The following is a 20219-nucleotide window of genomic DNA, read 5'->3' as shown; positions in this document are numbered from 1 at the left end:
GGGGAAATCTTGAACTCCTTTTAAGGAAAGTCTATTGCTACAAGTAACATTAATTATTCAGACTTCATAAGCATCAAAATGCATAGAGTACATTTTTCTTGAGAATCAGAATTTATCTAAGGTTTTACAGAAAAAAGAATTTGTATATTGTAGACATCCTACTAATTAATAGACATAAGTAAATATACTTTGTAAATTAACAATTACCACAATAGAGAATATGTATATACACATATTTCAATATCTTGATGTTTTGAGGTCCACAAATATCAATAGCCTGATTTTAAGTAGATTTCAAGGCTAAGTGGTTAATTACAGGTCTTGACTAAGATTGAGATCCCACTGAAACACTACTACCCTAGATTGTTTTGAAACTACTTGACTTATTTGTGTTTCCACTTCCTTTTTTTGAAAAAAGTGAATCATATTAATCCCTACCTCATAGGGTTGTTGTGAAAAGTTAGTGGGATGGACTCATTAAAACAAAAGAGCATCGCGCTTGTTACATGGGGACTATTTCCAATATATACCCACCACTGTAATAACAGTAATCTCGGTTACTATATTTTACTCTATGTCATGGACCAGGATACTGAACAGTGATGAGTTAGTTTAAACACACAAAAGATATATTTTGATCATATATAAAAACTTTGAATAGTCCTCAAAGGAAAATTCAACAAAAATAGAATTTTGGGGAGTTCAAACGAAATATAAGGAAAAGATACATTTAAAAATACTTACATATTTAGCCACATGATGTCGCTGTCCACCACAAGGTCTTTCACTACAAAAGAAACCAAGCTTTCATTACGTACCCAGATGCTGCTTTTCCTCACAGTCTCTGAATACGAGCACGGCAGGATTGTTTAAGAAATGAAGAATAAGGAATTGAAATTATTTTTTAAATATTGGATGGATGCAAGAGAGAGTCAATATTTGGGAAAGGCTTGCGCAATGGCATTTTCCTGGAGAGAGAGTCTAGAAGTCCGGCGTCTATTGCTTTGGCTTCTGTTCCTCACAACCTGGGAGGCTGGGAGCGGCCAGGTCCGCTACTCGGTCCCCGAGGAGGCCAAACACGGCACCTTCGTGGGCCGCATCGCCCAGGACCTGGGGCTGGAGCTGGCCGAGCTGGTGCCCCGCCTGTTCCGCCTGGCGTCCAAGGGCCGCGGGGACCTTCTGGAGGTAAACCTGCAGAATGGCATTCTGTTTGTGAATTCTCGGATCGACCGCGAGGAGCTGTGCGGGCGGAGCGCGGAGTGCAGCCTGCACCTGGAGGTGATCGTGGACAGGCCGCTGCAGGTGTTCCACGTGGAGGTGGAGGTGAGGGACATTAACGACAACCCGCCGGTATTTCCAATGACAGTGAAAAAACTGTTTGTTTACGAATCCCGGCCGCCTGGTTCTCGGGTTCCGCTAGAGGGCGCGTCAGACTCAGATATAGGAGCGAACTCGCAGTTGACCTACAGCCTTAACTCCAACGACTATTTTACCCTGGCTGTTAAAAGAAGTGATGAGGAGATTAAATCTCTCGGACTGGTGTTGAAAAAATTTTTAAATCGCGAGGACACTCCGGAGCATCACTTACTAATAACGGCGGTTGATGGTGGGAAACCGGAGCTCACTGGCACTACTCAGCTGAAAATCACAGTTCTAGATGTGAACGACAATGCCCCAGAGTTTGAAAGGACGGTTTACAAGGTTAGATTATTCGAAAATGCACCAAACGGTACCGTGGTTGTGGTTGTTAACGCCTCTGACTTGGATGAAGGACCAAATAAAGACATTGTATATTCCTTCAATGCAGATATGCCTGCAGATACTTTGTCAAAATTCCACTTAGACCCTGTTAACGGGTACATAAATGTGAAGGGTAATATAGACTTCGAGGACACTAAGTTATATGAGATCCAGGTAGATGCGACAGATAAAGGAATTCCCCCAATGGTAGGTCATTGTACGGTCCTAGTGGAAATTTTGGACACCAATGATAACATACCTGAGTTGGTTATTAAATCATTGTCATTACCTGTATTAGAAGATGCTCCACTGGGCACTGTCATCGCCCTGATCAGCGTGTCCGACCGCGACTCCGGTGTCAACGGGCAGGTGACCTGCAGCCTGACACCCAGTGTCCCCTTCAAGCTGGTGTCCACCTTCAGGAACTACTATTCGCTGGTGCTGGACAGCGCCCTGGACCGCGAGAGCGTGCCGAGCTACGGGGTGGTGGTGACCGCGCGCGACGGGGGCTCGCCTCCGCTGTCGGCCACGGCCAGCGTGTGGGTGGAGGTGGCCGACGTGAACGACAACGCGCCCGCGTTCGCGCAGCCCGAGCACACGGTGTTCGTGAGGGAGAACAACGCGCCCGGCCGCCACATCTGCACGCTGTCGGCGCGCGACCCCGACGCGCAGGAGAACGCGCGGGTGTCCTACTCGCTGGTGGAGCGGCGGGTGGGCGAGCGCGCGCTGTCGAGCTACGTGTCGGTGCACGCGGAGAGCGGCCGGGTGTTCGCGCTGCAGCCGCTGGACCACGAGGAGCTGGAGCTGCTGCAGTTCCAGGTGAGCGCGCGCGACGCGGGCGTGCCGCCTCTGGGCAGCAACGTGACGCTGCAGGTGTTCGTGCTGGACGAGAACGACAACGCGCCCGCGCTGCTGCCGGGCGGCGCGGGCGAGCTGGTGCCGCGCTCGCTGGGCGCGGGCCACGTGGTGGCCAAGGTGCGCGCGGTGGACGCGGACTCGGGCTACAACGCGTGGCTGTCGTACGAGCTGCTGCAGCCGGCGGCGGCGGCGGCGGCGGGCGGCGCGCGCGGCCCGTTCCGCGTGGGGCTGTACACGGGCGAGATCAGCACGACGCGCGCCCTGGACGAGGCGGACGCGCCGCGCCAGCGCCTGCTGGTGCTGGTGAAGGACCACGGCGAGCCGGCGCTCACGGCCACGGCCACGGTGCTGCTGTCGCTGGTGGAGAGCGGGCTGGCGCCCCGCGCGTCGTCGCGCGCGCCCGAGGGCGCGGCGGGCGCGCCGACGGCGCTGCTGGACGTGAACGTGTACCTGATCGTCGCCATCTGCGCCGTGTCCAGCCTGCTGGTGCTGACGCTGCTGCTGTACGTGGCGCTGCGCTGCGCGGCGCCGCCGGGCGAGGGCGAGGGCGCGGGCGCGGCCGGGAAGCCGGCGCTGGTGTGCGCCAGCGCGGTGGGGAGCTGGTCGTGCTCGCAGCAGCGGCGGCAGAGGGTGTGCTCCGGGGAGGGCCCGCCCAAGACCGACCTCATGGCCTTCAGCCCCAGCCTTCCTCCTGGTCCAGTTAATGGGGATAGAGAAGAGCAGCTGGGTGTGGATGTTGATCTTTCCGCCAAAGTAAGTAATTTCTTTATTCTTTCAAAAATGACTTTATTCCTCCACGTTTCTACTCCTTTGGAAACATTTTAATAATTACCCTCTAACAGTCGATTTTTCAAGTAATGGTTTTAAGGTCAAAATATTGGATTTCTTGTGACTAATTTTTTTAATTTAAATTTTATTTTTATATTCTCCATACAATTACAACCCCCTTATTTTGACCCCAATCCCTCCTTTCCCCACCCCCCACCCCCCATAGAGTGTCTCTGGTTCATAGTTGTTTGTTGATTTTGATATTTTCTTTCTTATAATTATTCATTTTCCTGGTCCCTTATTTAAGTTTTCTAGATTCCTGCTATGAGAGAGACCATCTGGTATTTTTCTTTTTCTTTCTGGCTAATTTCGCTGAGCATGATCCCTTCCAGCGCCATCCATGTTGCTGCAAATTGCATGTGTTTATCTTTTTTGAATGCTGAGTAATATTCCATGGTATATATGTACCACATCTTCTTGATCCAGTCATCTATTTTTGGGCATTTGGGTTGTTTCCAAAGCTTAGCTGTTGTAAATAGTGCTGCTATAAACATAGGGGTACAGGTGCTCTTAGGAATTGATGTTTCTGTGTCCTTTGGGTAAATACCTAGGAGTGGAATTGCTGGATCATATGGAAGCTCTATGTTTAGTAGGTCAAGAAATCTCCACACAGCTCTCCATAGTGGTTGGACTAGTTTGCACTCCCACCAACAGTGCAGGAGAGTTCCTTTTTCTCCTTGTGACTAATATTTTTGAACCAAATCAGGAATAAGTAGTTAGATCTACACGTGGTTTTTGTTGTTGTTGAACGGCAGCAGTAGTATTATTTTTACTAAATCTCTGGTTAGAAACTACTATATTTTTCAGGTGAATTTCATTGTTTAGAATATTTGACTCCAATTCTGCTGTGCTAGTCCCCACAATGTTTATCATTTGGATTTCCTACTTAATGTTAGCCCACCATTATTGGCCCATTTTATGAATTCACTTTAAGTAATCACCCCCTTTTTGTTACAGTTTTATCAGTACCTCCTATTTGAATATGATTCATTTTATTTCCTGTGCTCACATTTGGTGATAGTGTACCTTAAACAATTGCTAGTTTTACCAATTGGTTAAAAAATAAGTAGGATAATTATCATACTGGTTTTAAAATTGTCTTTGTTTATCATCAGTTCATCATTTAATCAGTAAGCATTTAATATATCAATAGCATATCAAATTTTAATACTCCTTTTAGTGAATCATTTAGAAAATATTCTTTTTTAGACTTGATCTTGCTATGGATTTTTCTTTTCCACTTGAACAATGTGTTGAGAATAATATTGCATATCCAATTTTAACACTATCATAATAACACTTGTTAAACATTAACCTCTTTTGCATACAGTACTAAGGATGCTATATCTAACAAGTCCAATAAGCCATTGTCATGACTGTTGTCATTCCTCTGAATACCAGCTTGTGTACTGAGTGCTATGTAGTAAGAACAAAACTCCAAATAATTGGCACTAAATAGACTGGCACTAAATAATTGGAGTGAAATATGTTTTAGTCATTCCTCTATTTAGTACTTGATCATTTTCCCTCAAAAATAGTTGGATTCCCATTCAAGCTTCCTTGCCACTGGAATCCAAAGCTTAGACATATTAAAAATAGAGGACAGAAACATATTTCTAAATCATTAGAGATAAAAATGAGAATATCAACCGTGCTCATAGTTAGTGAATGGGTTTCAGTGAATAAAATTAAAAGGAATACTTTCCTACACAAGTTATATATTGTAACTTCCCACGTCCTTATTTAAGCTTCCTTGCTGAAACCTTATTAATACCGGTAACATTGTGGAGGTTAACTTATAAAGTATAGAGATACTCCTCACTTTCCCCACTTTTATTTCCTTTTTTGGCATTATCCTGCATTACCCTCTTATCTGTCAAGAATTAGGCACATCATGTCATGTCCAACCTTAGTTAACTACATATTTTATGAGGTATAATTATCATCATATTTAAATTATGGGGTTGTTCAAAGATCTAGTATTGTAGCTACATCAAATGAATATTGAATTGTTCCCAAATACCCATTTCTATTCTGTAGCATTCCTCATCTGTGCATTTATTTTGCAAAATATAGTAAATGGAAAGGGAGCCCTTTTCAATTTTTCTTAGTATGTTTGACAACTATGATCATTTTCTACACATCTACAGTTTGAGTCCTCAGTGAAACTTTTTAATTCAGAAAAACAATTGAGTGTAGTTCTATATAGAATGAGAACTTAAAGCTATTTTCCAAAATAAGTCCTAGACAACCAGTAAGCAAAAGGATTTGTGATTATAGGAGCAAAGCAAGTTTGAAAATGGCTGCCATCATGTCATTCTAACTTAAGTTTATGTAAAGAAAATATATTGTGCTCTATTACTGGGAATTCTTCAATGACAGTTAAAACTCAGAATGCCTCAGAGATCATCACTGCAATGAACTGAAATTAAAACTAAGCTAAACTCAGATTTTATTTTTTAAAGATTTATTTATTTATTTATTTATTTATGCATACAAGAACTGGGGTACAGGCCAGAGGTATGGGGGGGGTGAGAGGCTTCACCAGAGACAGAGTAGGGAACAGAACAGGCAGACTGACTGAAATACACTGCTGAGGGGGAACAGCAGGTGAATCAGGAGAGATATGCTGCACCATGGTTGCTCCCTGGCCGCCTGGGGATCAAACTCGTGCTGCAGTGGCTGTGGACAGCCTTGTAGGTTGCGTCTTAACCCCTTGCACCACCAGGGAGGCCCTAAACTTAGATTTTAAATATGGAAATTGAAATATATCTTAATTATGGCAATGTCTCAGGAAAACATTTTGTATCTCTAGAAAATTATAGAGATTGCTTATATATCATATCTTCCTGACTAGCTTTTCTATGGTACACCTTAATTTAATGCATTTTATTAGACAATTGAAGAGAACCAAAACATACTGTTAGGTAGATATACAGTAAATACTAGGTAAGTGTTCTGAACTGTTTAACTATCAGGCACAACTATTTTCCTTAAAAGTATACATTTCAGAAAGGGAGGATTAGACATGCATTTCCAAATACCTACAAAAGAGAAAGTAATGTAACAAATGTCCCAGCTGATTAAAGCAGTATATTTAAAGAAGTAAAGTGTATTTAAAGAAATAAAGATGCCTGCCCAATTGGCATAATCACAAGGCCTTCCTTGGTAAAATAAATTTAAATGGTCATAAAATGAGGGAAATTGAAGAATTTGGAAATTATATATTAGGCAAGGGGTGAAATGTATTTGTTTACTGAAAAATGTACTTGGAAGAAGGAAATTGTCCATTTGACTAAAATATTATGGGAAGGTGGGAGAAAATATAAGCTAAGGCATATTAGAACCTGGAGAATAGGTGAGTGTTTATAAATAGTAAGAGTCAAAATAAAACCACCAATCTTGCTCATGGGATATGAATGGATTCCAGTGTATGAAATTATTTGGAACACGTTCCCATACAAGTTATGTCCCACATATACTTATTTGATAAAACTCACTTGCCCCTTCTGTCCTTAGATGATTTAAGGAAGATGGTCTTTCTTTTTTATGTTAAAGTTTGCAAAATTTCCTTTCAGTGGTTTAGATTTGGGATCAGAGGTTCCCTAGAGATTGGTGCTTGGAAGTCTTCAACACTAGACAATTAAATCCATAGATGAAGAGTGTATCATTATTAATAACATCCCACATGCTTGAGAACACAGGAAAAATCTGTTGTGAAATTTCCTGACACTTTATAATTTCATGTTTACAAAATGTGTGTTAAGTACATTGGATTTCTGTAAATACTTAAAACCTGTATGAGAAAAGTTTCCGCTAGGTAAAAGCTGCCACCATTCATCAATCAGTAATCCTAAATGTGAGCTTATTCCCCAAAGGCAGTGAGTATGGAAATAGTTGAAAGAATAATGAAGACTTTGTTTACAGTAGAGTCTGCATTTCCAAAATCGATACTTACGGTTAGGAGCCACATGATGTCGCTCTCGACCATAAAATTAACCTGATGGAAGATAAAAAAAAAAAAAAATCCCCTCTATTCTCATGGTAAAGAAGCTGCATCCACCATCCAGATGCTGGGAAACGCAGAATGCAAAGGAACAGGATTGAATGGTCAGAAGATTTCTTTTGATTTTGAGACAAGATCCCTTAATGAGAACAAAGCACTGCAGGCGTGAGATGGAGTTTTCCAGGGGAAGCCATCAAGAATCCAGGCGTCTGCTGCTCTCACTTCTGCTCCTAGCAGCCTGGGAGGCTGGAAACGGCCAGATCCGCTACTCGGTCCCCGAGGAGGCCAAACACGGCACCTTCGTGGGCCGCATCGCCCAGGACCTGGGGCTGGAGCTGGCCGAGCTGGTGCCCCGCCTGTTCCGCCTGGCGTCCAAGGGCCGCGGGGACCTTCTGGAGGTAAACCTGCAGAATGGCATTCTGTTTGTGAATTCTCGGATCGACCGCGAGGAGCTGTGCGGGCGGAGCGCGGAGTGCAGCCTGCACCTGGAGGTGATCGTGGACAGGCCGCTGCAGGTGTTCCACGTGGAGGTGGAGGTGAGGGACATTAACGACAATCCCCCTGTGTTCCCAGCAACACAAAAGAATCTGTTTATGGCCGAATCCAGGCCGCTTGACTCTCGGTTTCCACTAGAGGGCGCGTCGGATGCAGATATTGGGGAGAACGCTCAGCTCACTTACAGACTGAGTCCCAATGATTATTTCTCACTGGAAAAACCGTCAGAGGACAAATGGGCTAAGCGTCTTGGGCTTGTACTAAGGAAACCTTTAGACAGGGAAGAGTCTCTGGAACTTCATTTAACTCTCACGGCCACCGATGGAGGCAAACCCGAGCTGACTGGCACCGTTCAGTTACTTGTGGAAGTGCTGGACGCCAATGACAATGCCCCGGTTTTCGACAAAGCGCTCTATACAGTGAAACTGCCAGAAAATGCACCTAACGGAACGTTGGTCATTAAACTAAACGCCTCAGATTTAGATGAGGGCGCGAATGGGGACATTATTTATTCATTTTCGACTGATATTTCACCCACTGTGAAATCCAGGTTCCATGTTGATCCAAATACTGGAGAAATTATGGTAAAGGGATATATCGATTTTGAAGAAAGCAAATCCTATGAAATTCTTGTAGAGGGTATTGACAAGGGACAGCTTCCACTGTCTGGCCATTGTACAGTTGTGGTAGAAGTTGAAGATACTAATGATAATATGCCAGTGATGGAATTCAAGTCCCTGTCCCTCCCAATTAGAGAGGACGCTCCACTGGGCACTGTCATCGCCCTGATCAGCGTGTCCGACAGCGACTCCGGTGTCAACGGGAAGGTGACCTGCAGCCTGACGCCCCATGTCCCCTTCAGGCTGGTGTCCACCTTCAAGAACTACTATTCGCTGGTGCTGGACAGCGCCCTGGACCGCGAGAGCGTGCCGAGCTACGGGGTGGTGGTGACCGCGCGCGACGGGGGCTCGCCTCCGCTGTCGGCCACGGCCAGCGTGTGGGTGGAGGTGGCCGACGTGAACGACAACGCGCCCGCGTTCGCGCAGCCCGAGCACATGGTGTTCGTGAGGGAGAACAACGCGCCCGGCCGCCACATCTGCACGCTGTCGGCGCGCGACCCCGACGCGCAGGAGAACGCGCGGGTGTCCTACTCGCTGGTGGAGCGGCGGGTGGGCGAGCGCGCGCTGTCGAGCTACGTGTCGGTGCACGCGGAGAGCGGCCGGGTGTTCGCGCTGCAGCCGCTGGACCACGAGGAGCTGGAGCTGCTGCAGTTCCAGGTGAGCGCGCGCGACGCGGGCGTGCCGCCTCTGGGCAGCAACGTGACGCTGCAGGTGTTCGTGCTGGACGAGAACGACAACGCGCCCGCGCTGCTGCCTGGCGGCGCGGGCGAGCTGGTGCCGCGCTCGCTGGGCGCGGGCCACGTGGTGGCCAAGGTGCGCGCGGTGGACGCGGACTCGGGCTACAACGCGTGGCTGTCGTACGAGCTGCTGCAGCCGGCGGCGGCGGCGGCGGGCGGCGCGCGCGGCCCGTTCCGCGTGGGGCTGTACACGGGCGAGATCAGCACGACGCGCGCCCTGGACGAGGCGGACGCGCCGCGCCAGCGCCTGCTGGTGCTGGTGAAGGACCACGGCGAGCCGGCGCTCACGGCCACGGCCACGGTGCTGCTGTCGCTGGTGGAGAGCGGGCTGGCGCCCCGCGCGTCGTCGCGCGCGCCCGTGGGCGCGGCGGGCGCGCCGACAGCGCTGCTGGACGTGAACGTGTACCTGATCGTCGCCATCTGCGCCGTGTCCAGCCTGCTGGTGCTGACGCTGCTGCTGTACGTGGCGCTGCGCTGCGCGGCGCCGCCGGGCGAGGGCGAGGGCGCGGGCGCGGCCGGGAAGCCGGCGCTGGTGTGCGCCAGCGCGGTGGGGAGCTGGTCGTGCTCGCAGCAGCGGCGGCAGAGGGTGTGCTCCGGGGAGGGCCCGCCCAAGACCGACCTCATGGCCTTCAGCCCCAGTGTACCTGACTCTCGGGACAGAGAGAATCAAGAGTCATCTAGTGGGGATTCCCTTTTAAAGGTGAGTTTATTAATATCATTTGCTTAATCTGAAGTTAGTCTGCTTTTATTATATCAACTTCTTTTTTTTAAGATTTATTTATGCATACAAGCACTGGGGTAGAGTGTGGTGGCCAGAGTGTGGTGGGTGAGAGGATTCACCCGAGACAGAGAGGGTAACAGAACAGGCAGACTGACTGAAATTCAGTGCTGAGGGGAGCAGCGGAGAGTCAGGAGTGGTCTGCTGTGCCATGTGGGTAGCTCCCTGACTGGGGAATGGAAATTCCTGCTGCAGTGGCTGAGGATAAGCTTCATATGTTCCCTCTTAACCCCTTGTGCCACCAAGGAGGCCCTCAACTTCTTTTTTTTTAAAGATTTATTTATTCATACAAGAGTTGGGGTGTAGGCCAGAGGTGTGTGTGTTGGGGGGGAGGGGTGAGAGAATTCACCAGAGACAGAGTGGCGAGCAGAACTTGTGGATTGACTGAAATACACTGCTAAACTGATAGGGGGTGAGACAGGAGAGGTGTGCTGTGCCATGTGGGTTAACTTCCTGTCCTGGGATGGAACTCATGCTGCAGTGGCTTGGGATGGCTTCCCATTGCTAACACTTAACCCCTTGCACCACCAGAGAGGCTCTATATCAACTTCTTAGCTATTTGTTATTTCATTTTTTAAAGATTTATTTATTTTTGCATAGAGCTGGGGTACAGGCCAGAGGTGTGTGGTTGGGGGTGCGGATTAACCAGAGAGAGAGTGGGGAACAGAACATGTGGATTGACTGAAATATTTTTTATTTAAAATTTTTTTTTATTCATACAAGAACTGGGGTATAGGCCAGAGGTGTAGGGGGTGGTGGTGAAAGGATTCACCAGAAACAGAATGGGGAGCAGAACAGGCAGGTCTACTGAATGAAATACACTGCTGAGAGGAGAGGCAGCCTGGACAGGAGAGGTCTGCTATGCCACCATGTGTCTGCTCTCTGGCTAGTAAAGGAACTTAGGCTGCAGTGGCTGGTGATAGGTTAATAGCGCTGAGACTTTAACCCTTGCACCATCAGTGAGGCCCCTTAATTAAAATTTTTTTCAGAATCTAAATCTGAGAATTAAAATTCTTTACTACTTACCCATTTAAATTCTTTTAAACTATAGGAAACCCAAGGCAATATTATTTTAAAATTTTATTCTTATTTGCCTGTTTATATAACTAGTAATATATATTTTGTGGTTGCCCTCTCCCTCAATTTTCAGTAGTAATGCACTTTTTAGAAATAATTTGTACTATTTGCCCATAATATATTGAAAAGTGCTGTCAGAATGATTTACATCAATCAATTATTTAAAGTGAAAAGTTCTGTTACATCTATTCCAGAAGCCATTCAAATCCATTTTCCAAATTACTTTTCCTTTTCTCTTCCCCAAATGTAACCACAATTTTCACTCTATAATTGTTATCAGTTAAGATCTGTTTCTTAAACTTTACTTAAATGGAATTACACTAAATACGCTATGTTCATTCATGCACTTGTAGTTTGCGATGTATATCATTCATCATTCTATGGGATATCCATATTGGTATATGTAGTTGGAGTTCATTCATTTTCTAGTAGTTTATTCTGTGGATATGTTATAAAGTATTTATTCCACATGATATTGCATTGTTTTTCCTTTTGTCTAATCCAAACAATGCTTTCATTAATAATAGTTTAAATTTTCAGTGTCTGTGTAAATTCATACCTCTATTTTTTAAGTGTGAGCAAGATTGGTAGAACATAGCATATTTATATTATCTTTATCTTTAATAGGTAATGATAGTTTCCTTAATGCTATTATCTGTTCACCCTGGTGCTACCACTGTTTTAGAGTTCTTTTTTTTTTTTAAGATTTATTTATTTTTATACAAGATGAGAGGATTCACCAGAGACAGAGCAGGGAACAGAACAGGCAGACTGACAAAATACACTGCTGAGGGGAGCAGCTTGCTAGACAGGAGAGATCTGCTCAGCCATGTGGGACTCTCACTGGCCAGCTGGGATCGAACCGGTGCTGCAGAGGCTGCGGACAGCTTCACAGTGCGGCGCTTAACCACCTGCGCCACCAGGGAGGCCCTGTTTTAGAGTTGTTACTGCTCCATGTCATCTGCAAAATTTTCCATTGCCAGATTATGTACATGGTTGCCAGTTTGCTGGATGTATTTTTTATTTTCAGTAATTTTGACTTTATTACATGTTTTCTGAATTATGAATGAGGTTGATCATCTTTATACATTGTTATTGGCTATTTTTATATCCTATTTTATGCAGTGGTTGTTTACATCTCCTACCTAATTTTCTATTGCTTTCAAAATTTCTTACAATCTGTACATAACCTTTTTTCCTGTTTTGCCATCTTCCACTACACTGCTTGTCTTTTCATTCATGTTTTGTACAGTTAAACACTCATTTATTTGCCTTTTGGTCAACAGACATTTAAAATGTTAGTTGAGATCAATTTATCAATCTTTTCTTTTTAATTCTATGTCATAAAGATAATTTCTTATGGTATATTTGGTTTCATTTTTCACATTAGATGTACAATCTACTTAGATTTTTTTCTCGCTTGTTGTGATATGGGAACAAAGATTAATTTTCCCCAAGGACATGCTACTGAACCTAGATCAGTTCTCAAGAAATGAGTTCTTTTTAAAAAAATTTTTTCCAACATCTACATATAGGCTGTTTTTTTTTTTTTTTAAAGATTTGTTTATTTATACAAGAACTGGGGTACAGTCAGAGGTGTGGGAGGGTGAGAGAATTCACCAGAGACAGAGCAGGGAGCAGAACAAGCAGACAGACTGAAGACACTGCTGAGGGGAGGAGCGCGAGAGGCAGGAGAGGTCTGCTGTACCCTGTGGGTTTCTCCTTGGCCTGGGGAAGGGATTGAACTCATCTGTAGTGGATGGCGATAGCTTGATAGCACTGTCTTTAACCCCTGCACCACCAGGGAGGCCCTGCTGTAGTTTTTTTTAATTCTGAAACTTTCCCCCTTGTAGTCCTCCTTTTCTGTCTTTATCTGGATATTTTATTTTTCTCTCTTCCTCATACTCCCCCATTCTAATTTTTAGTTTCATTTAAGTTAATAAGTATAAAGTAGAATAAGGATTTTGTATTTATTTTAAAAAGCTGCCTTTCTTCCCACCACTGAATCATAAGAACCAAGCTTATTACAGTTTATTATTCATTAATTATAGTAATTAAGGGAGAATTTTTTTATCCTGGATACTGGTTTATGCTGTAAGAATCTTCACCCTTGCTGTTCCCACTCATTTGACCTAATATTTTAAAATTGAATATGACTTAAGAGATTATCATTTGGGCCTCCCCGGTGGCGCAGCGGTTGAGCGCTGGGTTGCGAAGCTGCCCGCGGCCTCTGTGGCACCGGTTCGATCCCCGGCTGCTCCCCGGCCACCAGAGGAGGGTCCCACATGGCGCGCAGACCTCTCCTGCCGCCCGCTGCTCCCCTCAGCAGTGTACCTTGGTCCTTCTGCCTGCTCTGCTCCCCGCTCTGGCTCTGGTGAATTCTCTCACCCTCCTGCGCTTCTGACTGTACCCAGTGCTTGTATAAATAAATAAATAAATCTTTAAAAAAATAAATAAAAACAATATAAACTAAAACATGTGAAGACAGGTCAAATGTCAAAAACTTTGTTTTCTCTTAGAATATCTTACATGAAAGAAAGTTATAAACTGAAAGAAACCTGTGAGACTGTTCATAGCATTTTCTTCATTGGGTATAAATATATCTTGAAAATATTTTCTAAATTTCTGTGCATACATCGTTAATACCAAAATATCAGTTTGGTTTTTAAACACTTAATATTTACTACAAAAATAAATTTAGTTATAGTATAGTCTTAAAATGTCACATCAATCATGTTTCTACAATAGAAGGTGAACCAACATTAAATGATTATATTGTAACACATGATTTATCATCATTTTTTAATTTCCTTTTTACCACTGCATATTAAAATATTTATACATTATCATTATCTGTAACTAATAGGTAAGTAGTCTTGAAAGTTGATTAATGTTTAAATTCTTTAGCATTTGGATGATGTGAATGCTAGTGGAAATTCCTATTAGTAGAGTTGGTAAGAATCTTTAAGATCAACATTAAATACTGCAAAGAAGGTGCGTCTGACATGGATATCAGAGGAATGCAAATTGGTTTTATGAGTAACAGAGGTAGTATTGAAACATCCCATCAAAATAAGAGGAAAAACTCAGGAATTGTAGTATGAAGTATATAAATGTGGAAACAAATGAAAAACTAAAACTTTTAATGTCAGTCGGGGACTATATAAAGTCTCTCCCTAAGGAGAATAGACTAATACAAATCACTGTAGTAAAAATTGGGGTGTTAAAACTCTAACAATAGCGATTTTGCAATACCTTATGCAAGTTGATATATTTCATTTAAAATTTAGTGATATATGTTGGTATAATGGTTGGAGAGAAAGAGAATAAAGAATACACACATCATTGAAACTGGGAAATATTTAACCAAAGTAAGGTAAGTAAAGCATAACAAAGTAGAAACTTACCCTTTCATCCACATGATGGCGCTGGAAACCGAAACTTTGTATTTTTTTTTTTTTTTTTTAACAACAAAGGAATCCAGGGTATTTTCCTTAGACAGAAAAACGGTCACTCCATATTTTACTCCGCTGCTGAAGCTGAAAAGGTGAGCAATAACCAGTTCAGCAAACTGGGAATTAAATTTCCCAAAACTATTTTGTGACTGTGCAATAGACGTTTGAAAATTGGAACGATTTTGCAATGGTATATTCCCAGAGAAGAAATACAGGATCCCGGCGTCTGCTGCTCTCGCTTCTGCTCCTCACAACCTGGGAGGCTGGCAGCGGCCAGGTCCACTACTCCGTCACTGAAGAGGCCAAACACGGCACCTTCGTGGGCCGCATCGCCCAGGACCTGGGGCTGGAGCTGGCCGAGCTGGTGCCCCGCCTGTTCCGCCTGGCGTCCAAGGGCCGCCGGGACCTTCTGGAGGTAAACCTGCAGAATGGCATTCTGTTTGTGAATTCTCGGATCGACCGCGAGGAGCTGTGCGGGCGGAGCGCGGAGTGCAGCCTGCACCTGGAGGTGATCGTGGACAGGCCGCTGCAGGTGTTCCACGTGGAGGTGGAGGTGAGGGACATTAACGACAATGCGCCTAGGTTCTTCAGACAGGAACAGAGATTATTTATCTTGGAGTCAAGAATAGCGGATTCCCGGTTTCCGCTAGAGGGCGCATCTGACATGGATATCGGAGCAAATGCAGAATTGAGATATAAATTAAGTCCTAGTGAATACTTTGACTTGGATGTTAGAGCAAACGAAGACGAAACAAATTTTTTAGAGCTGGTTTTGAAGAAGCCAGTAGATAGAGAAGAAACCCAAGAACATAGTTTAATGCTGATTGCAACTGATGGAGGAAAACCAGAACTGACAGGTACAGTTCAATTGTTGATTACTGTATTAGATGCAAATGATAATGCACCGGAATTCGACAAATCAATTTATAATGTCAGATTAATGGAAAATGCACCAAATGGAACATTAGTTATTAAACTGAACGCCTCAGATGCAGATGAGGGTATTAATAAGGATATAGTATACCTCTTCAGTAATCTTGTTCTAGATAATGTAAAATCTAAGTTTACAATAAATTCTAATAGTGGGGAAATAAGAGTTAAGGGAAAACTGGATTACGAAGAGTGTAAATTATACGAAATTAATATTGATGCTGTAGACAAAAGTACATTCCCTTTAACTGGACACTGCAAAGTAATAGTGAAAATCCTGGATGAGAATGATAATACCCCAGAGATGGTCATAACCTCCCTATCTCTGCCTGTCCAAGAGAACTCTCCGCTGGGCACTGTCATCGCACTGATCAGTCTGTCTGATCGAGATTCAGGTGCCAATGGGCAAGTGAACTGCTCTCTGACACCCAACGTTCCTTTCAAACTGGTGTCCACCTTCAAGAACTACTATTCGCTGGTGCTGGACAGCGCCCTGGACCGCGAGAGCGTGCCGAGCTACAGGGTGGTGGTGACCGCGCGCGACGGGGGCTCGCCTCCGCTGTCGGCCACGGCCAGCGTGTGGGTGGAGGTGGCCGACGTGAACGACAACGCGCCCGCGTTCGCGCAGCCCGAGCACACGGTGTTCGTGAGGGAGAACAACGCGCCCGGCCGCCACATCTGCACGCTGTCGGCGCGCGACCCCGACGCGCAGGAGAACGCGCGGGTGTCCTACTCGCTGGTGGAGCGGCGGGTGGGCGAGCGCGCGCTGTCGAGCTACGTGTCGGTGCACGCGGAGAGCGGCCGGGTGTTCGCGCTGCAGCCGCTGGACCACGAGGAGCTGGAGCTGCTGCAGTTCCAGGTGAGCGCGCGCGACGCGGGCGTGCCGCCTCTGGGCAGCAACGTGACGCTGCAGGTGTTCGTGCTGGACGAGAACGACAACGCGCCCGCGCTGCTGCCGGGCGGCGCGGGCGAGCTGGTGCCGCGCTCGCTGGGCGCGGGCCACGTGGTGGCCAAGGTGCGCGCGGTGGACGCGGACTCGGGCTACAACGCGTGGCTGTCGTACGAGCTGCTGCAGCCGGCGGCGGCGGCGGGCGGCGCGCGCGGCCCGTTCCGCGTGGGGCTGTACACGGGCGAGATCAGCACGACGCGCGCCCTGGACGAGGCGGACGCGCCGCGCCAGCGCCTGCTGGTGCTGGTGAAGGACCACGGCGAGCCGGCGCTCACGGCCACGGCCACGGTGCTGCTGTCGCTGGTGGAGAGCGGGCTGGCGCCCCGCGCGTCGTCGCGCGCGCCCGAGGGCGCGGCGGGCGCGCCGACGGCGCTGCTGGACGTGAACGTGTACCTGATCGTCGCCATCTGCGCCGTGTCCAGCCTGCTGGTGCTGACGCTGCTGCTGTACGTGGCGCTGCGCTGCGCGGCGCCGCCGGGCGAGGGCGAGGGCGCGGGCGCGGCCGGGAAGCCGGCGCTGGTGTGCGCCAGCGCGGTGGGGAGCTGGTCGTGCTCGCAGCAGCGGCGGCAGAGGGTGTGCTCCGGGGAGGGTCCGCCCAAGACCGACCTCATGGCCTTCAGCCCCAGCCTTCCTCCGTGTCCTGGAGTGACGAATATGGGCGAGCATCAAGATTTAAATGATGCTCATTGTGTCAAAGTAAGTCTGAATTTTCGTAACAGTTATTTGAAACCACTTCAATTCTCTGTATTATGATTTTGCTATTCACCATATCTTTATTTGAAGGCATTGACAGTCCTGTTAAGTGTTGTGAATCTTTTTTAAAAGATTTTATTTATTTATGCATAGAATAATTAGGGTATAGGCCAGAGGCGGGGGGTCGGGGCTGAGAGATGGAGTGGGGAGCAGAACAGCTTCATCTACTGAAATACACTGCTGAGGGGACAGCAGGTGAGACAGGAGAGGTCTTCTGCCCCTTGTGGGTCAGCTCCCTGTGGGGGATGAACTCTTGCTGAGGTCGCTGACTATAGCTTGATAATGCTGAGACTTTAACCCCTTAACCACCAGGGAGGGCCCAAGTGTTGTGAATCTTGAAGCCATACTCCCTTACCTAAATTCAACTCCTACCAATTTTGTTTTGTGCAACATTTGATAATTGTTTGATCTCTGGGTTTAACAGTATCCATCTCTAAAGTCTGGGTGATAAACAGTGTACCTGTCATAGTGAATTATAAGTATTTAGTACATTGATACTTGTAAGGTATTGATACTTATAAATAGTATTAGCTAAATGGTAAGTGCCTGATAAAATTTGTTGTTGGCTTAAATAAATCAAGGAAAGCAAAATTAAATCAGTCTATTTATGAATCAACTCACTCTATTCATGACTCAAACCTTAGAAGAGCCTCCATGTAGCTCTGGGAAAGGTGCCCAAATTCTGAGCTTATCAATGTGGATTACAATGTTTGAAACACCGAAGCATTTCAAGGATTTCTACAAAGAAAATCTGCCATGTACTACATTGAAAGACATCTTTTATTATATATATTTTTAAAGATTTATTTTTATTTGAGCATACAAGAACTGGGGCATAGGCCAGAGGTGCAGGGAAGTGAGAGGATTCACCAGAGACAGCGTGTGGAGCTGAATGTGTGGATATACTGAAGTACACTGCTTAGGCAAGCAGCAGGCAAGACAGGAGGGGTCTGCTGCACCTTGTGGGTCACTTCCCTGGCTGGAGATCCAACTCATACTGCAGTGGCTGCAGATAGCTTCATAGTGCTGATGCTTAACCAAATCTTGTGACACCAGGGAGGCCCTAATTTTCCATTCTTGAAATGGCAGAAAGTATTAAGATTGTTTCCCTGGGTTTTAAAAATAAGCACACAAGTAAACACATACTTAAGATTGACAAAATAGGCTATTGCTATAATAATCAATAAAGAGGGGCTTCCCTCATGGCACAAGGGGTTAAGACACAACCCATGAAGCTGTCCTCAGCCTCTGCAGCACCAGTTCGATCCCTGGCTGGCCAGAGAGCAACCCACATGGTGCAGCAGACCTCTCCTGACTCGCCCGCTGCTCCCCTTAGCAGTGTACTTCAGTCAATCTGCCTGTTCTGTTCCCCACTCTGTCTCTGGTGAATCCTCTCACCCCCCCGCATTTCTGCCTGTACCCCAGCTCTTGTATGCATAGCTAAATAAATCTTTTTAAAAATCAATAAAGATTATACTTTATATAGTAATGTTGAACAACTTAAAATCAACCTGTTCTCTTAGGGAACAGAGGAGAGCCATGGCCATCACTCTTGAGTAAATATTTTGAAAGTTTTTGGGAGGGTCTTTAAGACCATGACTCTGGGCCCAGAATCACTAAATTAACAAGATTTCAGGAAGTCCACAGAAAAATAAAGATATGTGTTGTAGCTAATTATCACCATCTTAGCAGGTAGAATAATTTAAGAGGTGTAAGAAATGTAATCATTGATTCAAATTGGAAAACAATCTCCTGCCCATCTTCCTTGTTGAAGGAGCCCTTCCAGGGTTATAATGGTTTTGATGGTTTCTTAAAGGATCAGGTTTCTCTGGGAGAACATTAATAGTAGATATTGTTCCAAACAAAAGAACTTAAGTAAATAGAAAATGCCCAAAGTGTATGGAAAGAGGGAATGTTTCACTGTGGTCAAAACATTTGCTTCCCATAGGAAAGAATATGAGATAAGGTAAGAAAAGTGCTGTGAAAAAATCTCGTAGATGACTCTAAGTACTCAACTAAGAAGTATTTTCTCACCTCACAAGTCATTTGAAAACTATTAAAAGTATAAAGCAATAGGAAAATGACTGCCAGAAAAAGAGAAGTTCAAATGAAGGTTGGGATGGACAAGATGATACATTCAGAAACTAATGCAATTGTTTGGGAGTAACAGCAATATTTAAAACTCCTTTAGGCAAATACCAAACTCGGAAAGTATTAGAACACAGATGCAGTTATTTTACCTGCAGTTGGGAATATAGGACTAACTCAAAGAAGACAACTTGCTGTCTTGTCTAGATTAAAAAAGGTAAAATTCTTCCAGCTGAGTTAAAGGACTGGTCCAAGTGTGACAGATGAGCAATAATAATTATCTGATGAGATATACTTATAAAATACATAGTCTAAGGATGCAAAAGAATATATAGATACAAGAACAATGAATTTCTGGAATGAAATATATAATTTAGGATGGAAAGAGATATTCAGACTACTTTTCCCCAAATTCACTTAATACAAATTCTTCCTCTTCAGAGATCCTAAAAATCTTCTATTATTGTGTTTTATTAAGAAAGACATCTATGCAAGTTGCTTGTATTCCTTATTTTACCAATTCTAGGTTTTCCTTCCATTTGTATATTCTTGAGAGACTGGACCCTAGAGCGTCCAGGAATTATCTTAAAGGGGAAACTGAATCTAACAATATGGGATTTCCAGAATTCTAGTACAAAGGATTTTTAACTTAGTGTTGTTAATATGACTTGCTTTGTTATCATTTAGATTTTTATCTTTATTTTAAAGTTTTGTGGGAAAATGTATTTTCAATGCAACCACAATTATGGTCACAACTAAAAATTCAGAAATTAAGTCCTCAAAGAATACCTTTAGCAGGTGTGAGAAATATTATCTTACAGTTTAACAAAAAGAGGGGAAAATCTCAGAGGTTGGAATAAAACCATCACTTATCAATATAATCTTGAATTCGTACTTACTTTTTG

The 20219-nt window shown here is 45.1% G+C and overlaps 3 protein-coding genes across 3 annotated transcripts; all 3 read left to right on the top strand.

Moving 5' to 3' along the window:
• The first annotated feature begins 775 nt into the window (after positions 1-775).
• On the top strand, positions 776-3423 carry LOC119242903 (protocadherin alpha-3-like). The gene has a single exon (XM_037508338.2). The coding sequence runs from the start codon at positions 877-879 to the stop codon at positions 3421-3423; it is 2547 nt and encodes an 848-aa protein (XP_037364235.2). The 5' UTR covers positions 776-876.
• A 4133-nt stretch (positions 3424-7556) lies between these two features.
• On the top strand, positions 7557-10011 carry LOC119242902 (protocadherin alpha-4-like). The gene has a single exon (XM_037508337.1). It carries the CDS (start codon positions 7576-7578, stop codon positions 10009-10011), a length of 2436 nt encoding a protein of 811 aa, XP_037364234.1. The 5' UTR covers positions 7557-7575.
• Positions 10012-14638: 4627 nt separating this feature from the next.
• On the top strand, positions 14639-17161 carry LOC119242901 (protocadherin alpha-5-like). The gene is given in 2 exon segments (XM_037508335.2): positions 14639-17046; positions 17048-17161. Coding segments are annotated over 2 exon segments (2340 nt in total). The 5' UTR covers positions 14639-14781; the 3' UTR covers positions 17123-17161.
• Positions 17162-20219: the final 3058 nt, after the last annotated feature.

This window comes from Talpa occidentalis, unplaced genomic scaffold (assembly GCF_014898055.3).
Source record: "Talpa occidentalis isolate TD23 unplaced genomic scaffold, MPIMG_talOcc4v2.1 talOcc4.13, whole genome shotgun sequence".
Classification (NCBI taxonomy): domain Eukaryota; kingdom Metazoa; phylum Chordata; class Mammalia; order Eulipotyphla; family Talpidae; genus Talpa; species Talpa occidentalis.
This window is presented reverse-complemented; position numbering and strand designations above follow the sequence as displayed.